Raw genomic sequence first — 19063 nt, 5'->3', positions numbered from 1 at the left:
TACCTTATTTTACTTACTCTGCTTACTTTGTTTTACAAACATCTACGTCCAGCATAAAAGAATAATACCAGTCATTATTAACAGATGTAGCACAGAAAAGTAATTCTGTCCAAAACCCAACATCCATGTGCCGGTCGATTTTTGCCGTTTCCTTTGGGTGGGGGTTTGGATGGGACAGCTGATAGCATGGTGGTTCGAGCTGCTGCCTTTTGACCCAAAAGTTGTTGGCTCAAATCTCACCTGCTTCTGTAGTATCATGGACCAAGGTACTTAACCTGACATTGCTCCAGTAGCTGTTTAAATGGGTAAATAGCTACAGGTAGATTAACATTGTGAGTCACTTCAGAGAAAGCATCAGCTCAGTAAATGTGATTTGCCCATTTGAATGCTATCGATGGTCCAACAGTAAACGGTTAGGGAATACTTTATCGAGATAGTAAATAAACTAAAGAATAGGTTTATCAAGTCTCAGAAAGGCTCAACTTTTTTTATCTTTAAGTGAAGTGATTTATTCTTCACAGAATACTGTATGGCTTGCGTTTTTTTTTTTCACTTAACCATGTGAGCCAAAAACACAAACAGCAACTTGTTATGTAGATTTGTACGCTGAAAATAGAAAGAATTGAAATGAACCTTTCTCATTCTCTGCTTCTTTCCCAAAGAGTTTGTGCCCCAGGCCTTTGGCATGCCCTTGTCGCAAGTGATTGCCAACGATCGCACCCACAAGCAGCGGCAGGACAGCCACAAAGAGGAGCACAAGGATGCCACCGATCTGGTCTCCTCCATCCTGCAGTTTGCCACCAAGCGGCCCAACAAGGAGCTGTCCAGCAGCAACTCGTCCGTCAGCTCCACCTCAGAGACACCCAACGAGTCCACCTCCCCCAACACACCCGAGGCAGCCCCCCGGGCCCGGAGGCGGGTAGGAGCACCCTCAGAGATTCCTTATTTGTTTAGATGTTCCTACTCATGGCAGTGGAAGGAGACGGTGTCTCTGGGTGGTCATGTAATCCCCTCACGATACTCTGCAACTGGCAGGGAGCGATGTCTGTGGACTCCATCACCGACCTGGATGACAATCAGTCCCGCCTCCTGGAGGCCCTGCAGCTCTCGCTGCCGGCAGAGGCTCCCAGCAAGAAGGAGAAGCAGCGTGATAAGAAGCTGAGCCTGAATCCAATCTACAGGCAGGTGCCCAGGCTGGTGGACAGCTGCTGCCAACACCTGGAGAAGTATGGTACGCCTGGCCTGCAAAGGAGAACACCTATGGAACGGCTCCTCTGTTATCTGGAATGTTTGCTCTGAGTGCATCTTCACACCCAAGCCGAGGGCACCTGGCAGATGCACTTTGATATTTGCAGTTCGACTTATGTTAGAAGACAATATAACCTTATATTGCTTTAGTGCCATAACCCTTAAACAGACCTTTATTCACATTTCTTTGGGATTGTAAAGCTGGTGCTGTTGTCACATTGTATGACATTTCATTATCATAAATTAAAATTCTAAAATGTAAACAAGTTCTCATAGGGCATCCTGGAAATGAATTTTTGAAGGTCACAATGCATGAAATTCATGATTACAGCTTTTTTTTCATGAAGGAGCACTACATTTTTTCTTCTGTTTTTCATTTGGTGAAGGTCTTCAAACGGTTGGGATTTTCCGGGTTGGGAGTTCAAAGAAAAGAGTGAGGCAGGTAAGAATAAATAATACTGTAGCACGTGTCCGTAGGAGGGTTTTAAGAGCAACTGCACATTAAAACATGTTATTTGGGTTTTTCTTTCGTCGTTCGTCATCTCTCAAATTGATATTGCCGTTATCATGGGGAAAATACAAGAAGGTATAAGGTCACTAGTTTCCTATGGTTAACTAAACCCATATTATTATATATGTTAAGGCACAGCATTTTAATATGTGCCATTTTGTCTCAGAACCCTGTTCATTGTTGTTTATGCTCCACATATCTTTTCCCCAGAAAATGAAACGGAGTAAAAAAACAGAAGAGCAGCTGCAGAAACAAAACGTGTTGAACCATGGCCAGTGACCCGTCCAAAAATTTCTTGGTTCTGTCTTTGAGTCATTAAAAGAATCATAATATAAACATATCTCATTTATTGGTACTTCATATTGTGATTTGAGCTTCAACTAGGTTCAACAATTCTCTAAAAGTACCAAATTTTATAGTGAACCAGTTCAATTCAAACTGTTACTTTGATTAATACGTCCCAAACTCCATTAAGCTACTTATGGATGGCTGTTGTCCAAAAATTTTAAAAAAGCACTTACTGGTAGTATGGTAGCATGCAAATTTGTTGTATGAACACATCCAGTGTTCACAATTAATTCAATACGAAAGGGAAAAAGCTATGGAACAATTAGCAACATCCAGCTGCAGAGCATTCTGGGATGAGAGCTATTATCTCCCGTACTAATTTCCTGCCAACTGAAATCCCTGCCATGCATCACCATAATGTGTAAAAAGAACAGGCTTGAATTGATGAAATTGATTAAAATTGTTAAATTTTTGCTAATTTCAGCCTATTATCATATTCATTAGCAGCTTGGAAAGTACATTAGGGAGATAAGTAACAGCTGTCATCTATTTGCCGGTAAATGAAGTCCAGACTGCACAGGGAGTGTGTCTGACCATGATTCCTTGCAAAGGAAAACATGCTGATGCGATGAAGACAAGGAAAAGTATTTGAAGTTGAGCAGGCGGAGAGCACACACCTGAACATCTGCATGTGAAATTAATTTCTCTGCTTGAATCTCCTTAGGGGCAATTTCTCCCTTCTGCAAATGAACAGTAGTTATTGAAACTTCTGAGTGAACATTTCGGATATTCTCATTTAATCTATTAGCCGGAGCCTGTGATGTGTATGATGTGGAGCGATGCGATGTGATTGGAAGCGTTGCGATGCGGTTCCGTCTTGTCCCAGCTGCGGGAGGAGTTTGATCGGGGCGTGGACGTGCAGCTCGATGAGGAACACAGCGTCCACGACGTGGCGGCTCTGCTCAAGGAGTTCCTGCGGGACATGCCTGACCCCCTGCTGACCAGGGAGCTGTACACGGCCTTCATCAACACCGTGTGTGAGCAGATGCTCTTGCTCTGTTGAACTATGTCCAATGATTTACCCATTTGTGCTGCTGTTTTTACTGCATCGATTCAGTGTAAGTACTTTGCTCAAGGGTTCTGCAGCAGGGGAGGGATTAAAATCTGCTTTCTTTTAGTGGAAGCTAACTACTGATATACCACCAGCTGTCCCATAGCTAATAACAGTACCTTAAACATAATAACTGTGTGAGCTAATAACAGAGCTTACCATGTCTGATAAAAGGGAAGTGGAATCATTAACAACAGGAAACTATTCTGCAATCACTGAAATCGGAGCTTGTGCTTTGCGCCCTAGGGCCCTGTGCTTGGCGCTCATCACGTGTGCATTTGTTCGTCTCCAGTGCTGGAATATGAGGAGCAGCAGGGTGCCATGCAGCTCCTTATCTACCTGCTGCCTCCCTGCAACAGCGACACGCTCTATCGCCTCCTTCACTTCCTATCCACGGTGGCGGCCCACGCGGACGACACCCACGACAAAGACGGACAGGAGGTGACACGCTGACTGGTTTTTTTCCTAACAATCTGTGTCTAATCTTTTCTGAAAGGCATTCAGAAAGTGCTGTCATCCCACAGATTTAAAGATAAGTGTATATGTATGCCCGTCCTCGGTGTGTCCCCTCCCCCTCTAGCCTTACGCCCTGAGTTGCCGGGTTGGGCTCCGGTTCCCCGTGACCCCGTATGGGACAAGCGGTTCTGAAAATGTGTGTGTGTGTGTGTGTGTGTGTGTGTGTATATGTATGCCTGAAGTGCAGTGGACCCATTGGTCCTGTTTACATGTCCACTGAGTACTACCCTATTAAAGTCCCTATTTTTATTTATAATTATATGATACACTTTGTGGGGGTGCGGTGGCGCAGTGGGTTGGACCGCAGTCCTGCTGTCCAGTGGGTCTGGGGTTCAAGTCCCGCTTGGGGTACCTTGCGACGGACTGGCGTCCCGTCCTGGGTGTGTCCCCTTCCCCCTCCGGCCTTACGCCCTGTGTTGCCGGGTAGGCGCCGGTTCCCCGTGACCCTGTAAGGGACAAGCGGTTCTGATAATGTGTGTGTGTGTGTGTGTGTGTGTGTGTGATACACTTTGTTTCATTTTTAGAAAAGCACATTTCTCTCTTATGCTATCTTTACTCCACTCCAAAACCATAGGACATGATAAATTTGTTTTCTAGTTAATGTCCTGAACTATTCTCCAAGAGATTCACTCCCTATAGTCTGTGCACTACCAGCAATCATCGTATTTCAAAAGCAGCGATTACCTGTGAATTTGTGCTGGAATAAGGGCTTCCCACACCAGTGGTCTACCTTGTCCCAGTCAAACAAGCTCCACGAAGCAGTAAAAAATATATACAGTATGTGATATATATATATATATATATATATATATATATATATATATATATATATATATATATATATATATATTGTGTATGTGTCCCCTCCCCCTCCGGCCTTACGTCCTGAGTTGCCAGGTTAGGCTCCGGTTCCCTGCGACCCTATATGGGACAAGCGGTTCTGAAAATGTGTATGTGTGTGTCTGTCTATATATATATATATATATATCTGTAGGGCTCTGAAGGTTGCCGATTTGATTGCCGCCTCCGACTGTAGTGCCCTTGAACAAGGTGCTTGCCCTGCGATTGCTCCAGTCCTTTCACCCGGCTGTGTGCTTGGGTTTTTATGTGTGTGTGTGTGTGTGTGTGTGTGTGTGTGTGTGTGTGTGTGTGTGTGTGTGTGTGTGTGTGTGTGTGTGTGTGTGTGTATATATATTTATCTATAGTGGGGGCACGGTGGTGCAGTGGGTTGGACTGGGTCCTGCTCTCCAGTGGGTCTGGGGTTTGAGTCCCGCTTGGGGTGCCTTGCGACGGACTGGCGTCCCATCCTGGGTGTGCCCCCTCCCCCTCCAGCCTTACGCCTTGAGTTGCCAGCTTAGGCTCCGGTTCCCTGCGACCACATATGGGACAAGCGGTTCAGAAAGTGTGTGTGTGTGTGTGTGTGTGTGTGTATATATATATATATATCTGTGTGTGTATAATGTATGTATGTATGAGGTAATACATATATAAAAAATGTTTGTGTGTTAAATCCTGCACCACTTATGATACAGCCCTCACATTCGAGCAATTACTCTGACCTTGGAAAAGTGGAGTACAAAAGAGCTGCTGGCATTCGGCTGCGACAAGGTGACAGAAACAGCTGGGTTCATATGGGCACACAGGAAGTCTGCTTCGCAGAGTACTTTCCCACAGAGCTATCTGTGATCAGGCTGTACCGGTTGTGCAGTATCGCAGAGCATAATCGATGCTGAAATTGGTCAATTTCATGGTTTGGATAAAAAGATCAGTCTTCTCATCACGTTGCTCCAACCCTGTGAAAAAGGGGGATTGAGAGTATGAAAAAAGCCCCTTTGCTGCCAAGTGACATTGTTTTGCGTTACTCCAATTACGATATGATGTTGGATACAGCGGGGATGGCTGTTTATGGTGGAAGCCCCATCAATTAATGATTGCCTAATGATATGTTGTATGTGCCAAAGCACAGAATAGTGCTCTATCAAATTTGATTGAGAGGAAAGCACAGAAGCCTGAATAGCTTATCACGTAGAAACCATGTGTAAAATTAAGTTGTTGCTAATGCAAATGACTGTAATCAAGATTTTACAGTCAAAATATATCACAGAACATCGCAAAATAATTTTCCCAAGTATCTCAGTGTATGGGGTGTAATATGTCACTGGCAATAATTCCTGCAGCAGTGCAGGTTTCTGCCAATATCTGAGAACTCTCTTAAGCCATCAGATATGAAGCAGGAGAGGAGGGGAACCCTGGTTTAACAATCCGTTGCTATGGAAACAGTGAAATTTCAAGGATGTTGAGGCGCTTGCCAAAAAAAGCGACGTGATCCCAATTAAAAGTTCATTATCCCCCATTATGGAGGATGTCATGGCGATGCGTAACTAAACTCGCCCAGTCCCGCTGAGCAGAAGGCGTTCAGGTGTGCTGCTGTTGGCAGCTGTTGCTGGACCGTTCCACCATTCCCGATCTCGTGTTTCAGCGGCGAAGTGTCACTAACGTGGGCGTGCTGCTGTCCTCAGGTCACGGGGAACAAGATGACATCGCTGAACCTGGCCACCATATTTGGGCCCAACCTGCTTCACAAGCAGAAGAGCTCAGACAAGGAGTTCTCGGTGCAAAGCTCAGCCCGCGCCGAGGAGAGCACAGCCATCATCGCCGTGGTGGAGAGGATGATCGCCACTTACCAGCACCTCTTCATGGTGAGTGGGAACCTCAGTTCTACAAGCTAAACTGTCAGCAGAACTGCAGATATCCTCCATACCACATCATTCTTCACCGTTGTGGGGCGCCCTAAGCTTCCGAATAACGTCTTGCACTTCACATGGCATTGTGAACAACGTACACGGTCACCGTCCTGGACAAGTGAAGGAATCATTTATTGATTATTCCACTCATATTGTTATCCAGATGTCTTAATCCCGATGAAAATAATTTCCAAACGTCGCAATGAGAGTAGCGAACCTTCAGCTAAGGCACGAGGAGTCCTTGGTTACCCATGCATTTAAATGATGAATAATTTGCTGTTAAGCGATACTCCGAATGTGTCTTTTCCACAGTAAATAATCATATTTGATTAAGGTCACGTGCAGCAGCGGACACTCGGACAGTCCTGTTACTGTAAATGTTTTTATAACATGGTAGGCCCGGTCTCCGTGCCCAGTGGGTGGGTGGATCGGGGGGCGAGGCTGACGAAGCATGGCCTAGAAAGAGCAGCCGCAAGCTGTTTAGGTTTGGGGGATCAGCGAGCTCAGTGGACAATACCTCTGTCTTACACAGTGTAAACACTGCTCTTCTGCCAGAGAGTGTTTTGGATAAGACCGCTTCAGCTCAAATCCCAAATGGAGACCGCTGTAAAAATAGGAACTTTGTCCTGGAGCCAGGGGCTTTATTGGGCCAGCCGACATTTAATTGTTTCTCCTCTTATCCCCTGGATCCACTGTCAACTTCACAGCAGATGGATGGGTGAGGAATTCTTGGAAATGTCCCATAATGTCAGAGGAGTTTCTATGTGTGTTTATAATTTTGCATCAGCTATTTTTCATTTAGTGTTACCAGAATTGCCCTGTTTGTTGAAACTGTAAAGCTCTTACCAGTGAAACTTGTGAAATTCACTAATTTTATTGCGCCACTGTGATACCAGCATATTGGACACTGTATGCAGTCTATACGCACATTAATTTCTGTCTGAATTCACAATGGGTCTCAAAACGCATCTCTTTCAGAGCCGCTGCTTTTATGACACCTTACAGCTCCGTGAATGTACAAAACACCATCCCTCTGATCATCTTTCTATTTTCAACTATTAGTTTTATCGGCACCTGCTGGATTAGTGTGTGCTGGCATAAACCAGTAGTAGGTATGAGGCGAACCAGCTGCTTCAGTAATCGAGTGTCTGCATCTGTGGCTCTTTGCCCTTCGTGAAATGCACTTGTGTACTTTGAGCACTATCTGTCTGCTAAATGAATATATAAATGAATAATAAAATGAGATGTGTAAAAAATAAAGAAATGTAAATGAAGGGTGTGACATGTTTCTAAGAGAGCTTTGGAAGAAAGCTGGGGACCTTTGGTTACGTCTTTCTCACAGTTGTGTATTGCTCTACATTAAGTTATTCATGACTCTTTGATGGGATATAACTGGTAAGATGTGAATTCTGGGCACTTGATGTTAGGTCTTTATGACCGAGAGCGATCTCTGTTGTTGTAATATGAATAAGCGGCAGCGTATCGCACAACTCCAGATATAAAATATTGGCTTCGCCTCCTGTGCAGGTACCTCCAGACCTGCAGAACGAGGTTCTGATGAGCCTGCTGGAGACGGATCCGGATGTGGTAGATTACCTGCTCCGGAGGAAGGCCTCTCAGTGCACGTGAGTATGGTTGCCCCTTCACTGCTTCCTCATGCTCCACCTGCACTGACAGGGGTCTCCTGTTGCACACCATCCACAACCTGAGGACCTCTGTCTGGTGCCACAAGAGGCTCTATGGTGCTTCAGCTGCTGTTAACCTTAAATAACTTTAGACACTTTTACAAACAAACAAACAAGCATTACTTCATTTAGCTGATGCTTTTCTCCAGAGCATCTTACAGTTACTTACTCATTTATACAGCTGAGTAATTTTTTTTTTTTTTACTGGAGCAATTCAGGGTAAGTACCTTCCTCAAGGGTACTACAGCTGGAGGTTAGGGTTGAACTTGTGACCCTTGGGTCCAACGTCAGCAGCTCTAGCCACTAAGCCCCCCCCTCATTTTAATTTCAGTTGTTCTCTCCTCCCTGTCTTTATTAATGTATATATTATTAAATATGTCCAAAAAGTATACACATTTAGAATGTAGCACTGTTCTCTGTTTTCGCTCGCTTATGGCGCATCTCATTAGACTGTGAACTACAAGGATAATCCATGGATCGCATTGTTCATTAGTGGACCTTCTGCCCCCCCTGCAGTTTCTAATTAACCTCCCCAACAGGAACCCAGACCTACTGAGGTCCAGCGGTACTTTCTCCCTGAGTGAGCGCCACTCCTCCAGCGACTCCAATAAGGCCTCCAGTGGGGAGGTGTCCCCGTACGACAACAACTCCCCAGTGCTGCCAGACCGCCTGCTCGCCCAGCCTTTGGGGGAGGAGCGGCTCGTTGGGGTCCCCGAACAGAGCAGCCCGACGGGCCACGTCGCATCCCGCTCCAGGGAGCCCCACTTAACCCAGTGGGTCACCAAGGGTGAGCTGCATCCACTATTGTGCCTGCTGTCACAGCAGCAAAGTTCTACTTCATTTACAGCATCGACCAGGTCCATTCATTTAGCCAGTGCTTCTCTTCCATGCGACTTACTGCATTAGGTTAGTTCAGATTTGTGTACTATGCTACTTACAGCGATTTACTCATTTACACAGCTGGGGAGTTTTTTCTGGAGCACTTCAGGGTAAGTACCTTGATTAAGGATACCACAGCAGGAATATGGATTTGAACCTTGAACCTATGAATGCCCTAACCTCTACGCTACCTGCTGTCTGCGGCATTTTACAGGTACAGGCCAACTGTAATCACTTCATTAGTAATTTCCAAGTCATATCTAATGCTATCAATCACTAGCCAGTTCATGAAGTGTACTTCTGGACATCTGATCCTACTAAACATAACAATAATTAAAAAAAATAAGTTTCTCCAAGCCGTTTTTGCTTATGGCTTTATTTACAGATCACTTTACAAGACTGACCTCAATATTTGCACACAAGTTTAAATCACACCGTAATTACAGCTCCCAGAGCAACAGCTCGGTCATTTGTTATTTTTTTTTTCGTTTTTCTGCTGCTCATGTGCTTCAGAGTTATTAAAAATAAATATGGAAAGGTTTATGTTCTCTACATGATGCATTTTTGGGCCTGTAAAGTAAACTACAAATCAAAATAGGTCTGAACAGGTTTTTTAAATCATTGCATTTCAGCTGGTTCTTTATAGAGAATGAAGTTGAAATCTAGAAACGGAAGCACTTTCCAGAGTGTACTCAGTGTACTTTCCTTCTGGTGAGCAGTAATGAGTAATGAAATTCACAACACTCTTGAGACAATGATGATGATTATTATTTTTATTATTATTCAGTAATAGCAGACAGCACATTGGCCATTAAGTCAGCGTGTCAGGATCACTTCTAAGTAGCGGCATCCACTTGACGAACAAGGCTGAGCTCCTGTCGAATATGACTGAAATAAGTAATGAAGAGCGCCGCAATGTGCGTAGAGCACGGATCAGACAGTCAGACGTGCTTTTCTCCCTGGGATTTCCTCTGTGTGTTTATCTGCTCCGGCGACACTCCCCTGAGAGAAGATATATGAGACATTCCTGCTCCGCACCCGTAACGCTTTCCATCTGCAGTTAAACCTTTTCATCCAGCTTGCTACAATATTAATGCTCTGGAAATGCAGGAGTAAACAGGAAGGTTGATGGTTCTGTATGGTCTGATTAATTAATTAATGTAAAATCTTTATGTTTATTTGCATATCTTTTTATTTCTTTATTTGAAATATCCCTGTAACTTTTCTGTGCCATGCTATATATCATCATAGCATATACTGTGTTTATTGTTGACACTGTGTGCCCCAGTCGTGGTCTGAGTTGATGTTGTTCCAGAAGATAGATAGGATGTATGTATGTATGTATGTATGCCTGTTCTTCAGTGTGCCGTGTCTTTGTTAGACTCGTCTGATGAGCACACCAATATCTGGGGAGCCTGGCATGCAACACTGAAGTCAGGGCTTAAGGATCTTCCCTGCACAGGTACACGCCTTTTGCATATCCTGCAAAAGTAACCGTAACCAATATCCAAGGTGCTTCATGTTTTTTAGGAAATTGTACAGATGTTCACGGTTTGGTTTTTTTTTTTGCTTTTTCAGGCTCTCAGGGCAGCATGTCTGAATGCAGCTCCTCTGAGGGACTCGATGGTCACCAAGGCAACGGGAAGCAGCAAATGCGACGGGCACAGACCGCCCTCGGTCTAGCTCGGTGCCGGCAGCACCCGCCTGTCACTCGGGCACTCAGCAGCCCACAGGACAAGACCGGGTGCGGGCGGCTGGGCAGCGCCCCACCCCCCTCCCAGCTGGACGGACAGTCGGCATCAAGCAGCACGGAGGATCTCCCGCAGAGAGGCTCACACCCTGCCAGCTCTCTCTGTGGACTCCAGCCGCACCATGGGAAAACCGAGCTCGCCAGTTCACCACCGGGGTCCTCTGTGCCGAACTCACACCAGTGTCCTCCGAAGGGCGGGAGCCCAGGGCCTTTGAGAGCGCCCCCCACTTGCACCACGGACACTAAGGGCTCAGACAGCTCCGAGTGGCAGGAGTGGCAGAGGGAGAGGTGGCAGATCTGGCAGCTCTTATCGTCAGACAATACAGACACTCTGCCAGAGACACTGGTGTGACCCAGACTCGCCCCAGACCTGCCACTGCTGTTGAGATGGCGCCCCCTTCTGGTATGTGATGTATGTATTGCTGCTGTCAACAGATGTGCAAACATTTGGTTTTATGTTTGCTCATTTTTAAAATACCTTGTGTGAGTTTCAACGGAATGACCATGGTTTTGATAAACTTCAGGCATACCTCATAACAAACATAAAATGTACATGAACTTTTGGAAAATGCGTAAAAGCATGTAGAGAAGTTTACCGACAAATTTGAAAAAGTACTACAATAAATTTGCGGAGTAACCGCAAGCAGACACAGGAATGCAACCGTTGTGGTAATTAAATGGCGGGATGAGATGGAACTGGTGAGGATTACGACTAAAAATTATTCATCTAACAGGTGATAAGCCACTCACCTGAGATCCCGAGCAAAACACAATGTACATATGCAGTTGTTACACAGTAGTTATGAAGTAGTTACAGCTTAAAAGCATCAAGTAATGGTTCTCTTAATGTAAAGTTTTACCCATAGTCTCAGTATTTTTTAAATGATTTTCAGTAAATCTTATATGCCTTAAGAAACTAACCTTTGTTATAGAGGCTGCTTGTGAAGTTCCATTTTGATATTCCACATTTGCTGGCATCTTTTAAATGGAATTCTCTCTTCGTGTCACAAAGACCTGCCAAAAAGTTCAGCTGTAAGATGGACGGAACTGAAGTGTTTTTGTAGAGATTTTGTATATTTTTATTTACGTTTCGGCATTGAAACACAGTTTATGGCTGTCGGAAAACAAAGCGCTTGATGCAGAGAGATTGTACTTTAGAACAAAAAAGTGTATGCGAGAAATTCACGTTTTAAAAATATTTATTTAGACTAATTTTGACAAAAAGAAAATACTATTTTTATGTTATAGCATTTTCTTCCTGCCCATTTTCAGATTCTCTTCATTTCCATGTTTCCTCTTCATAGCTCATTATCATAGTTATTTGTTTCTTAAAATCCTATCTACAGTTCGATACAGCAGATTTATGAAACAGTGTGATGTCACAGTACAGTTTCTGACCACCTGGGTCCATAATGTACTTGGTACTTTGCAGTGTTGCTTTCAATGACTGTAAAAGTTTCTTTTACAGTTCGAACTGAAATTTTCTGGCCACAGACAACTGCTCGTAATTTTAAATTCCACACTTTATTTGGATCTAATTTGTATTGGTTGCAATAATAAATAAATACTGTTCCTATCTAAACAGCTGTTAAAAAGAATTAAATATAATTTAATTTTAACAGAAACCACATTGTATTTAGCAAAATAAATGTCAATTATTGTCTTTGGCAGTGATTTTAGTGGTATATTGTATATTGGGCTATGCTGTGACCTTTGGGTCCTACTTCGGAATCTGTAGGAATGCACACAGGAAAGAGCTTTGTAAAGGGGTGTCTCTAGCAACACTGCGTTCCGGGTGTACAGCTGTCACACCTCATTGACTTAAACTTCTTGTCTGCGTGTCTTTCTCTGTCTTTCTCAAACAACGGCTTTTCATAGAATGCATTTGCACTTTTTTTCCCCACTGTGGTAACTGCAGACCAAATGCGCGTTCATTATCACAAATGAGTCCTAGCAGGGCTTTGGCAAGATCTTAGGTTGTATGCAAGATAGTTTGATTCATCGTATCATAGAAAATGATAAAATAATGAGACTTCAAATTGCATTTTACACGTGCGGAAACTATACCGTTAACGTGGGAATTCTGGCATCACATCCTCAAAGAAGCCTTTTGGATACTATATTGCTTGGATTTGTTGGAAGTGGTTCGAGCCAAGGCCCCAAACACATGGTATAATTTAAAAGCACAGAGTGTCCTCTGCAAGGTGCACTAGAGATTGACACTGTAGCATGCACAGTTTTGGAGATATGCATGGAAAAACCATGTCCGCTCAAGTGGACGAAAACAAATGGCCGTGTCTCACAAGGACATGTTTCAAAAAGTTCTCAGTAAAATCATGATCACTGGCCCATTAAGCAGTTTCATTTAAGGTTTCAGTGCATATAATAACAACACTAACAAGCTATGTTATGAATATGGGATACAGTAGATTTCCATGAAGTTCCATGAAGCACACCAGTACTTCCATCATATCTTTCTTTCATATAGAAAATAATATCACATACATTTCTAATAATGTGTCATATTTCTCTATCATAACATATTCCTTAATATCTACAGTTGGACTGGATAGTAACAAAGAAGCATGGCATACAAACCCATTATAAATTCAAGTTTCTTCTGTACTGTGCTGTACTTCTTACAGTAAGAGTTACTTATTACATATTTAAAAACACATATACAATATTCACCGAGGTACACACTTGCAAATATTTTCTGCCAGTCGCAGTGTTAGCACTGGTTTCACTAGCTACACTACACAGCACCCACGGCTGCAGCAATAAACATGAAATCCTACATTTCAACCTGGCTTTTTGTGTTTAGTCAGTAAAGTTGCAAGGTAGCGTCACATCACATCTTGGGTTTGATATAAGCAACATCTATAAAACTACTCATGTTGAATTGGGTCTTCGAGGAACCTCTACTTTAGTAACATCAGAGTTCATATTCAGGATTCATCCCCAGTACTGGAAGTTTCTTTAAAGAAATAAAATAACATGAGAGTTAAGATGGGTTCATTTTTTTCCCCATCATTTGAAGTATTAGCACAAACTGAGTCAATAAACTGAACAAGTGAGTCCAGAGTATCGGTAATGTTGGCTATCAAAATTAGTGGTTTTTCGAATACCACTCTTGTTTGATATCGCTTTCTCCAGACATATATTCTGTGCTCAATGTTTTGTGATTCAGTTGCATATTTTGCTTGTAAAATACCTAAATTGTCTTTGTTTGGAAATGTTTTATTCCTTCTTGAAGAAATCCGTTCCTTCTCTATTTAACGACTTTATTAGAACGTCTATGGGAGTAATATTTCCAGGACTGTCATTGAGCGGCACTAAGGAAACGAAAACTTCAAGATTGCCATACTTATAATACTTTTTCACTTTGAAATTTTCCAGCAGAACAATTGAAGCCAAGTTATACAAAAATTTTTTATGATTTTTGGAGCTTTACGGTGACCTAATGAATTTTACACAGACCATCAATCATGCGTATCCTAAAATTGTGATGTGAGGTGCAGGCTCATTTGAACAGCCTGGTCATTGCGTGGTTGACAGTCTTTCTGCCATAACCGTTGGTACATGACACATTTCGAACACATGCCTTCATAGATGACACAGTAGTTTTCTTTCAATGTCGTCATCGTTCTTATTGCTCTGAGCTGTTGAGGGTTTTGTACTTATATGATACAAAAACTATTTTTTATTCAGTTTTGTAAAGCATACGATTGTTTTTGCTTCAAATATACTTACATTTGTAAGGTCTGAAATGCATCAGAAGCTTTTGTGTTTTGTCTTCAGTATGCCATGATGTAGTAAATATGAAAATAAACTGATTGCTGCATTTCATCTGCATACTTTCACTCAGTCCCAGTACAACGTAAATGCAACGCACCATGCAAGAAATGAAAAAGAATCCATCTTCCCCACATTTGGATAAAAGGGAAGTGCTCCACTAGAAGTGTCTCTCTCGACCTTTCCTATTGTGCGCGCTATTCATAAAAGAACTAATCACTGTGAAGCAGCTGGTTCTTGATGCCTTTTCGTAACTGTGGCGCACTTTCATGTTTCCCCTCGGAGGAAGTGGCGAACAACTGGCCTGGTGGGTGCTCTAATGAATTGGAAGGGAGGCTTGCTGCTTTTGGCGCAGCTTCAGTCCTTGTAAAGGCTTCATTTCAACACTGTTAAGAAGAGCTGCGCTCAGTTGAACCCGACCTCACGGAGAGCCCACTCCAGCACCAGGAGGTACTGGAATGACTGGGGCTGTTCAGGCTGCGACTGAGACTGGTGCAGGGTGAGAGGCTGCACAGTGGGATGCTGGATGTGGCTGGTTGTGGAGAAAGGAGAAGCGGCCTAAAAATCCCATCGTCTGCCCTTAATACACAGCCGAAAATTAAATTTTCATCATTTTTGCATTTGCATTTTGCATGTTGTGGATAAACGCACTGAGGTACCCACACTAATTACATCATTTTTGTCCCCCAGGTCATTATGCCATTACTTCAAGTATTTGTAGTATAATTTTTTTTTAATACAAAATTTAACAAATCTTCTTCTTTATATATATAAATACAAATACTACTTACTACTACTACTACTACTACTACTACTACTACTACTACTACTAATAATAATAATAATAATAATAATAATAATAACAACAAACCTCTAGTCCAGTGAAGGGTTTTGGGAGTATGAAGCCTATCCTGGAAGCATAGTGTTGTTACATTCAGTACTTTGATGGAGCCGCTGACATTGCAGGGTTTTTTGCAATTGTGTGTGTGTGTGTGTGTGTGTGTGTGTGTGTGTGTGTGTGTGTGTGTGTGTGTGTGTGTGTGTGTGTCTGACCGACCACAAGGGGGAACCATGGCTCAGAGTATATTTTACATCTCGACTTGGAAGTAAATGCTACAGACCAACCCTTTACAACTGGTCTGCTCAAACACAGCAGAACACACCCTAATGTGGGTTTCATTGTCAACACATACTCCATGTCCTCATAATGGAGTGTCTGTCTTTCCACTTGTCTTACCAATACTTCTTGTCACGCAAGTAAGCAAAATAGCATTGGTTAATATACAGCTGTATACATAATCCCATCCATTACATACATTTACTTATTTAGCTGATGCTTTTCTCCAGAGATTTGTGATGTTAAAGTATTTACCTGTTTATACATCTGAATAATTTTTACTGGTACAATCCAGGGTAAGTACCTTGCTGAAGGGTATGACAGCTAGAGGTGACACTCAAACCTGTAACATTTGGGTCCAAAGGTAACGCCTCTAACCACTACACTACCAGCTGTTCACATTCAGCCCACTGGATAAAAGTGATTTTTTAGATTATATATGTATAGCTTTTTGGCTTTAGGCTACATGTGTCCTTACATGACATTGCAAAGAAAGTTTGTTTTCCTTTGAATGTGTCCTCGCCCCGGTGTTTTTGGGTAGGCAGTAGTGCAGTGGCCTCCTTTGGTGCTCCTGTGATCAGCGACCGCATCCCCACCCAAACAAGACATCTGGCCCCCTTGTTTCCCAACATGATGCTTTCTCAGCTGCCGCCGGCTTTCCCTCAGCACTGAAAAATGTAGTAAAACTTTACTGGTCCTCGGCGTGACCGCAGCTGTGGCCGGCTGTGGGCCGGAGGCTCCCCGAGTGGGACAGGGGTGTCTCATTACATTTCCACGGGAACGCGGTTGGTGACCGCTTCTTCTTCCTGTCCAGCCTGCAACAAACACTCTTATTGTCCTTCTTATACTCTAATTTCTAAGATAATATTTTTATCCAAATCTATCCGATTTATATAGCCAATTAAAAGAATTTAGGTAAAAGTTGTGCTTGCCTGTTATTGCAGCAGGGTGAACAAGTGGCCTGCGTGTGCACTTACTGATTACACTACTTGTTACCACATTGTTTGTCTTTACACCCGTTTTGCTGATGCTTTTCTCCAAAGCTACTTAAAATGTCATCTTTTCTATGCTAAGCTATTTACTCTGAATACTCTGTTTACCCATTGACACATCCGGGCTGTTCTGATTCAGGTACTTCAGGGTTGGTGAGGGGCAGTACAGCAGGATTAGAACTGACATCCTTTAACTGTAAGGCAAAGATTGTAACCTTGACATAACATGTGTGCTCAGGATAAGGTTGCATTTAGCTGACACTTTTCTCCAGAGTGACTTACAATGTTAAGGCTATAATTATTTGCCTATTTATGCAGCTGGTTAGTTTCACTCAAGCAATTTAGGGTAAGTGCCTTCCTCAGCAGTACTACAGTTAAAGGTGGGTGTTGAACCCAGAACCTTCAGATCCAAAGGCAGTAGCTGTAACCACTACATTACTATCTGCCCCCGTCAGCAGATCCAACCACGTCCCCTGTATCCATACTTTAACACGGAAACACTAGAAACACATAACATCATACAAAAGGGCCATTCTTGGGACAGGGTTACTGAAGGATGGTGAAGGAAGACAATGTAAAATTTAATCACTAGACATATATTATGTCTCAGTGAATATCAACAAGCATATAATGTACATTGCAACTGGGTGTCTGTCACTTCAAACTTCTATTCCACAAAATCAATTGAAAAGTCTATTAACTTCCAGCTTTTTCATATTTCATTATAGACACTGGCGATGAGCAGCAAAGTGTTCATCATTCTATAAGCCCTGGTTAGACTGAAGCCAAATCTATCCACAGTCAGTCTTTACGTACAGTTCTGACCATTCAGTGGACTTATTGATTAAAGGATTCATAGCCAAGTCCATTCACGTTCAACCCTTCTAATGATTTTTGGCACACGCAGTTAGAATTCAGAGTTAAGTGGCATTTAACGGCAATTAACGAACTTGTACAACAGGGTAAATTGTGATGTAGAGCAATGAATTAAAAGATTTCAGAAGAAATCCAGAAATAAATTATTTTCAAGATTCACTCACTCCTTCACTATTGATAATGGCTTGTGCAGTAATCTGGAGCCACTCCTGGATGCATTTGGTGTGTGGCAGGGTACACTCTGGCCAGGAAACCAGTCCATCACAGGATACCTTACACACTATGGGGCAACACTTCTGCTTCACAACACCTACAGTAGGTGGTGTGAGAGGATGTGGGTTCAATCCCTGCTCAGTCTGTGTGGAGTCTGCATGTTCTCCCCATGTCTGCGTGTGTTTCCACCTGGGTGCTCTGGTTTCCTCCCACAGTCCGAAGACATGCTGTTCAGGTTCACCCATAGTGTGTGAGTGACAGAGAGAGTGTGTGTTCCACTGATGTATGGATGAGTGACCCAGTGTAAGTAGTGTATATAGGAGTGTAAGTCACCTTGGTGAATAAGGTGTGTGGGCTGATGACACTACATGGAGTTCACTAGAAGCTGCTTTGGAGAAAAGCGTCTGCTAAATAAATAAATGTAAACTTATAGCCAATAATTAGATAATTTTTTGGACAGTGGGAGCAAACCAGAACATCTAGAGGAAACATAGGCAGAACATAATGTCTCCACACAGACAAGCTTTGCTTGAATCCACAAACCAGGCTACCTGCTGCACCACTGTGCTGTCCCAATATTTGTTCTTAAAAACTATACTAGTAATTTCTCCTTGGATAATGATATCAGCCACCTGCAAGGCTATCTGGAAACTTCAAAGAGTGAAGACAAATGCACAAATACACCATCAAATGCTGACACTGATATTGTTACAGCAGAAGCAGCACCACTATTTTTAATATACCCTTCTTGAATTGCAGATGACTTATAAAAACCATAATGATGCATTGATTTGCAAATTTATACAGTTGTAAATTATCAAAATGCATAATGACACAGTAATTTAAGTTTATTATGAATAGTCAATTATAAAGGAATATAAGTCTCATAAGAGTCACGCAAAAGAAATGTAGAGGAAACATAGGCAGAACATTAGATTCATACGAAAGAAATGGATATATTTTGTGTCAAAAAAGGTTTTAGTTTTTGGCACAGATGTACATGGACAGATGCACATCGACTTGAGCAACTTTAAATTTTTTTTTTTTTTATTAGTTTGTCATTTGGTATTTTCTTTATGCCATTACTCAGATGCAAACAAAGAAGTTGTTTCTTCAATTAGAGGAACAGACAGGCTATTCAGTAATGCTGCAAGTCCAGATCATGTTTGTCATGTTTCCATCCAGAAAGTGGGTCATCAGACCCAAGTGCAGCGCAGAGGCGCACAAGGTGATGGGAGGATCCGAAGGTCGTGGTCGGGAAACTAGCAAGGGTCACCGAGGTGCAGATGTCGTTGCGAGGAGAATCCGAAAACCGTGAGTCGAAGATCAGGCAAGGGG

The 19063-nt window shown here is 42.8% G+C and overlaps 1 protein-coding gene across 2 annotated transcripts in view; it reads left to right on the top strand.

The window, feature by feature from the left end:
* The window catches only part of LOC108918543 (rho GTPase-activating protein 6-like), an 81793-nt gene extending 69826 nt beyond the window's left edge, over window positions 1-11967 (top strand). For both annotated transcript variants that reach the window (XM_029258027.1, XM_029258028.1), the window contains exons 4-13: window positions 663-919; window positions 1036-1231; window positions 1635-1690; window positions 2934-3084; window positions 3451-3599; window positions 6194-6373; window positions 7946-8043; window positions 8643-8890; window positions 10364-10444; window positions 10561-11967. In XM_029258027.1, coding sequence (XP_029113860.1) covers window positions 663-919; window positions 1036-1231; window positions 1635-1690; window positions 2934-3084; window positions 3451-3599; window positions 6194-6373; window positions 7946-8043; window positions 8643-8890; window positions 10364-10444; window positions 10561-11084 — 1940 coding nt within the window. In that variant the 3' untranslated portion in view covers window positions 11085-11967. The remainder of the gene's footprint in view (window positions 1-662; window positions 920-1035; window positions 1232-1634; window positions 1691-2933; window positions 3085-3450; window positions 3600-6193; window positions 6374-7945; window positions 8044-8642; window positions 8891-10363; window positions 10445-10560) is intronic.
* The last annotated feature ends 7096 nt before the right edge of the window (window positions 11968-19063 follow it).

The sequence above is a fragment of the Scleropages formosus genome, chromosome 14 (genome assembly GCF_900964775.1).
Source record: "Scleropages formosus chromosome 14, fSclFor1.1, whole genome shotgun sequence".
Classification (NCBI taxonomy): domain Eukaryota; kingdom Metazoa; phylum Chordata; class Actinopteri; order Osteoglossiformes; family Osteoglossidae; genus Scleropages; species Scleropages formosus.
This window is presented reverse-complemented; position numbering and strand designations above follow the sequence as displayed.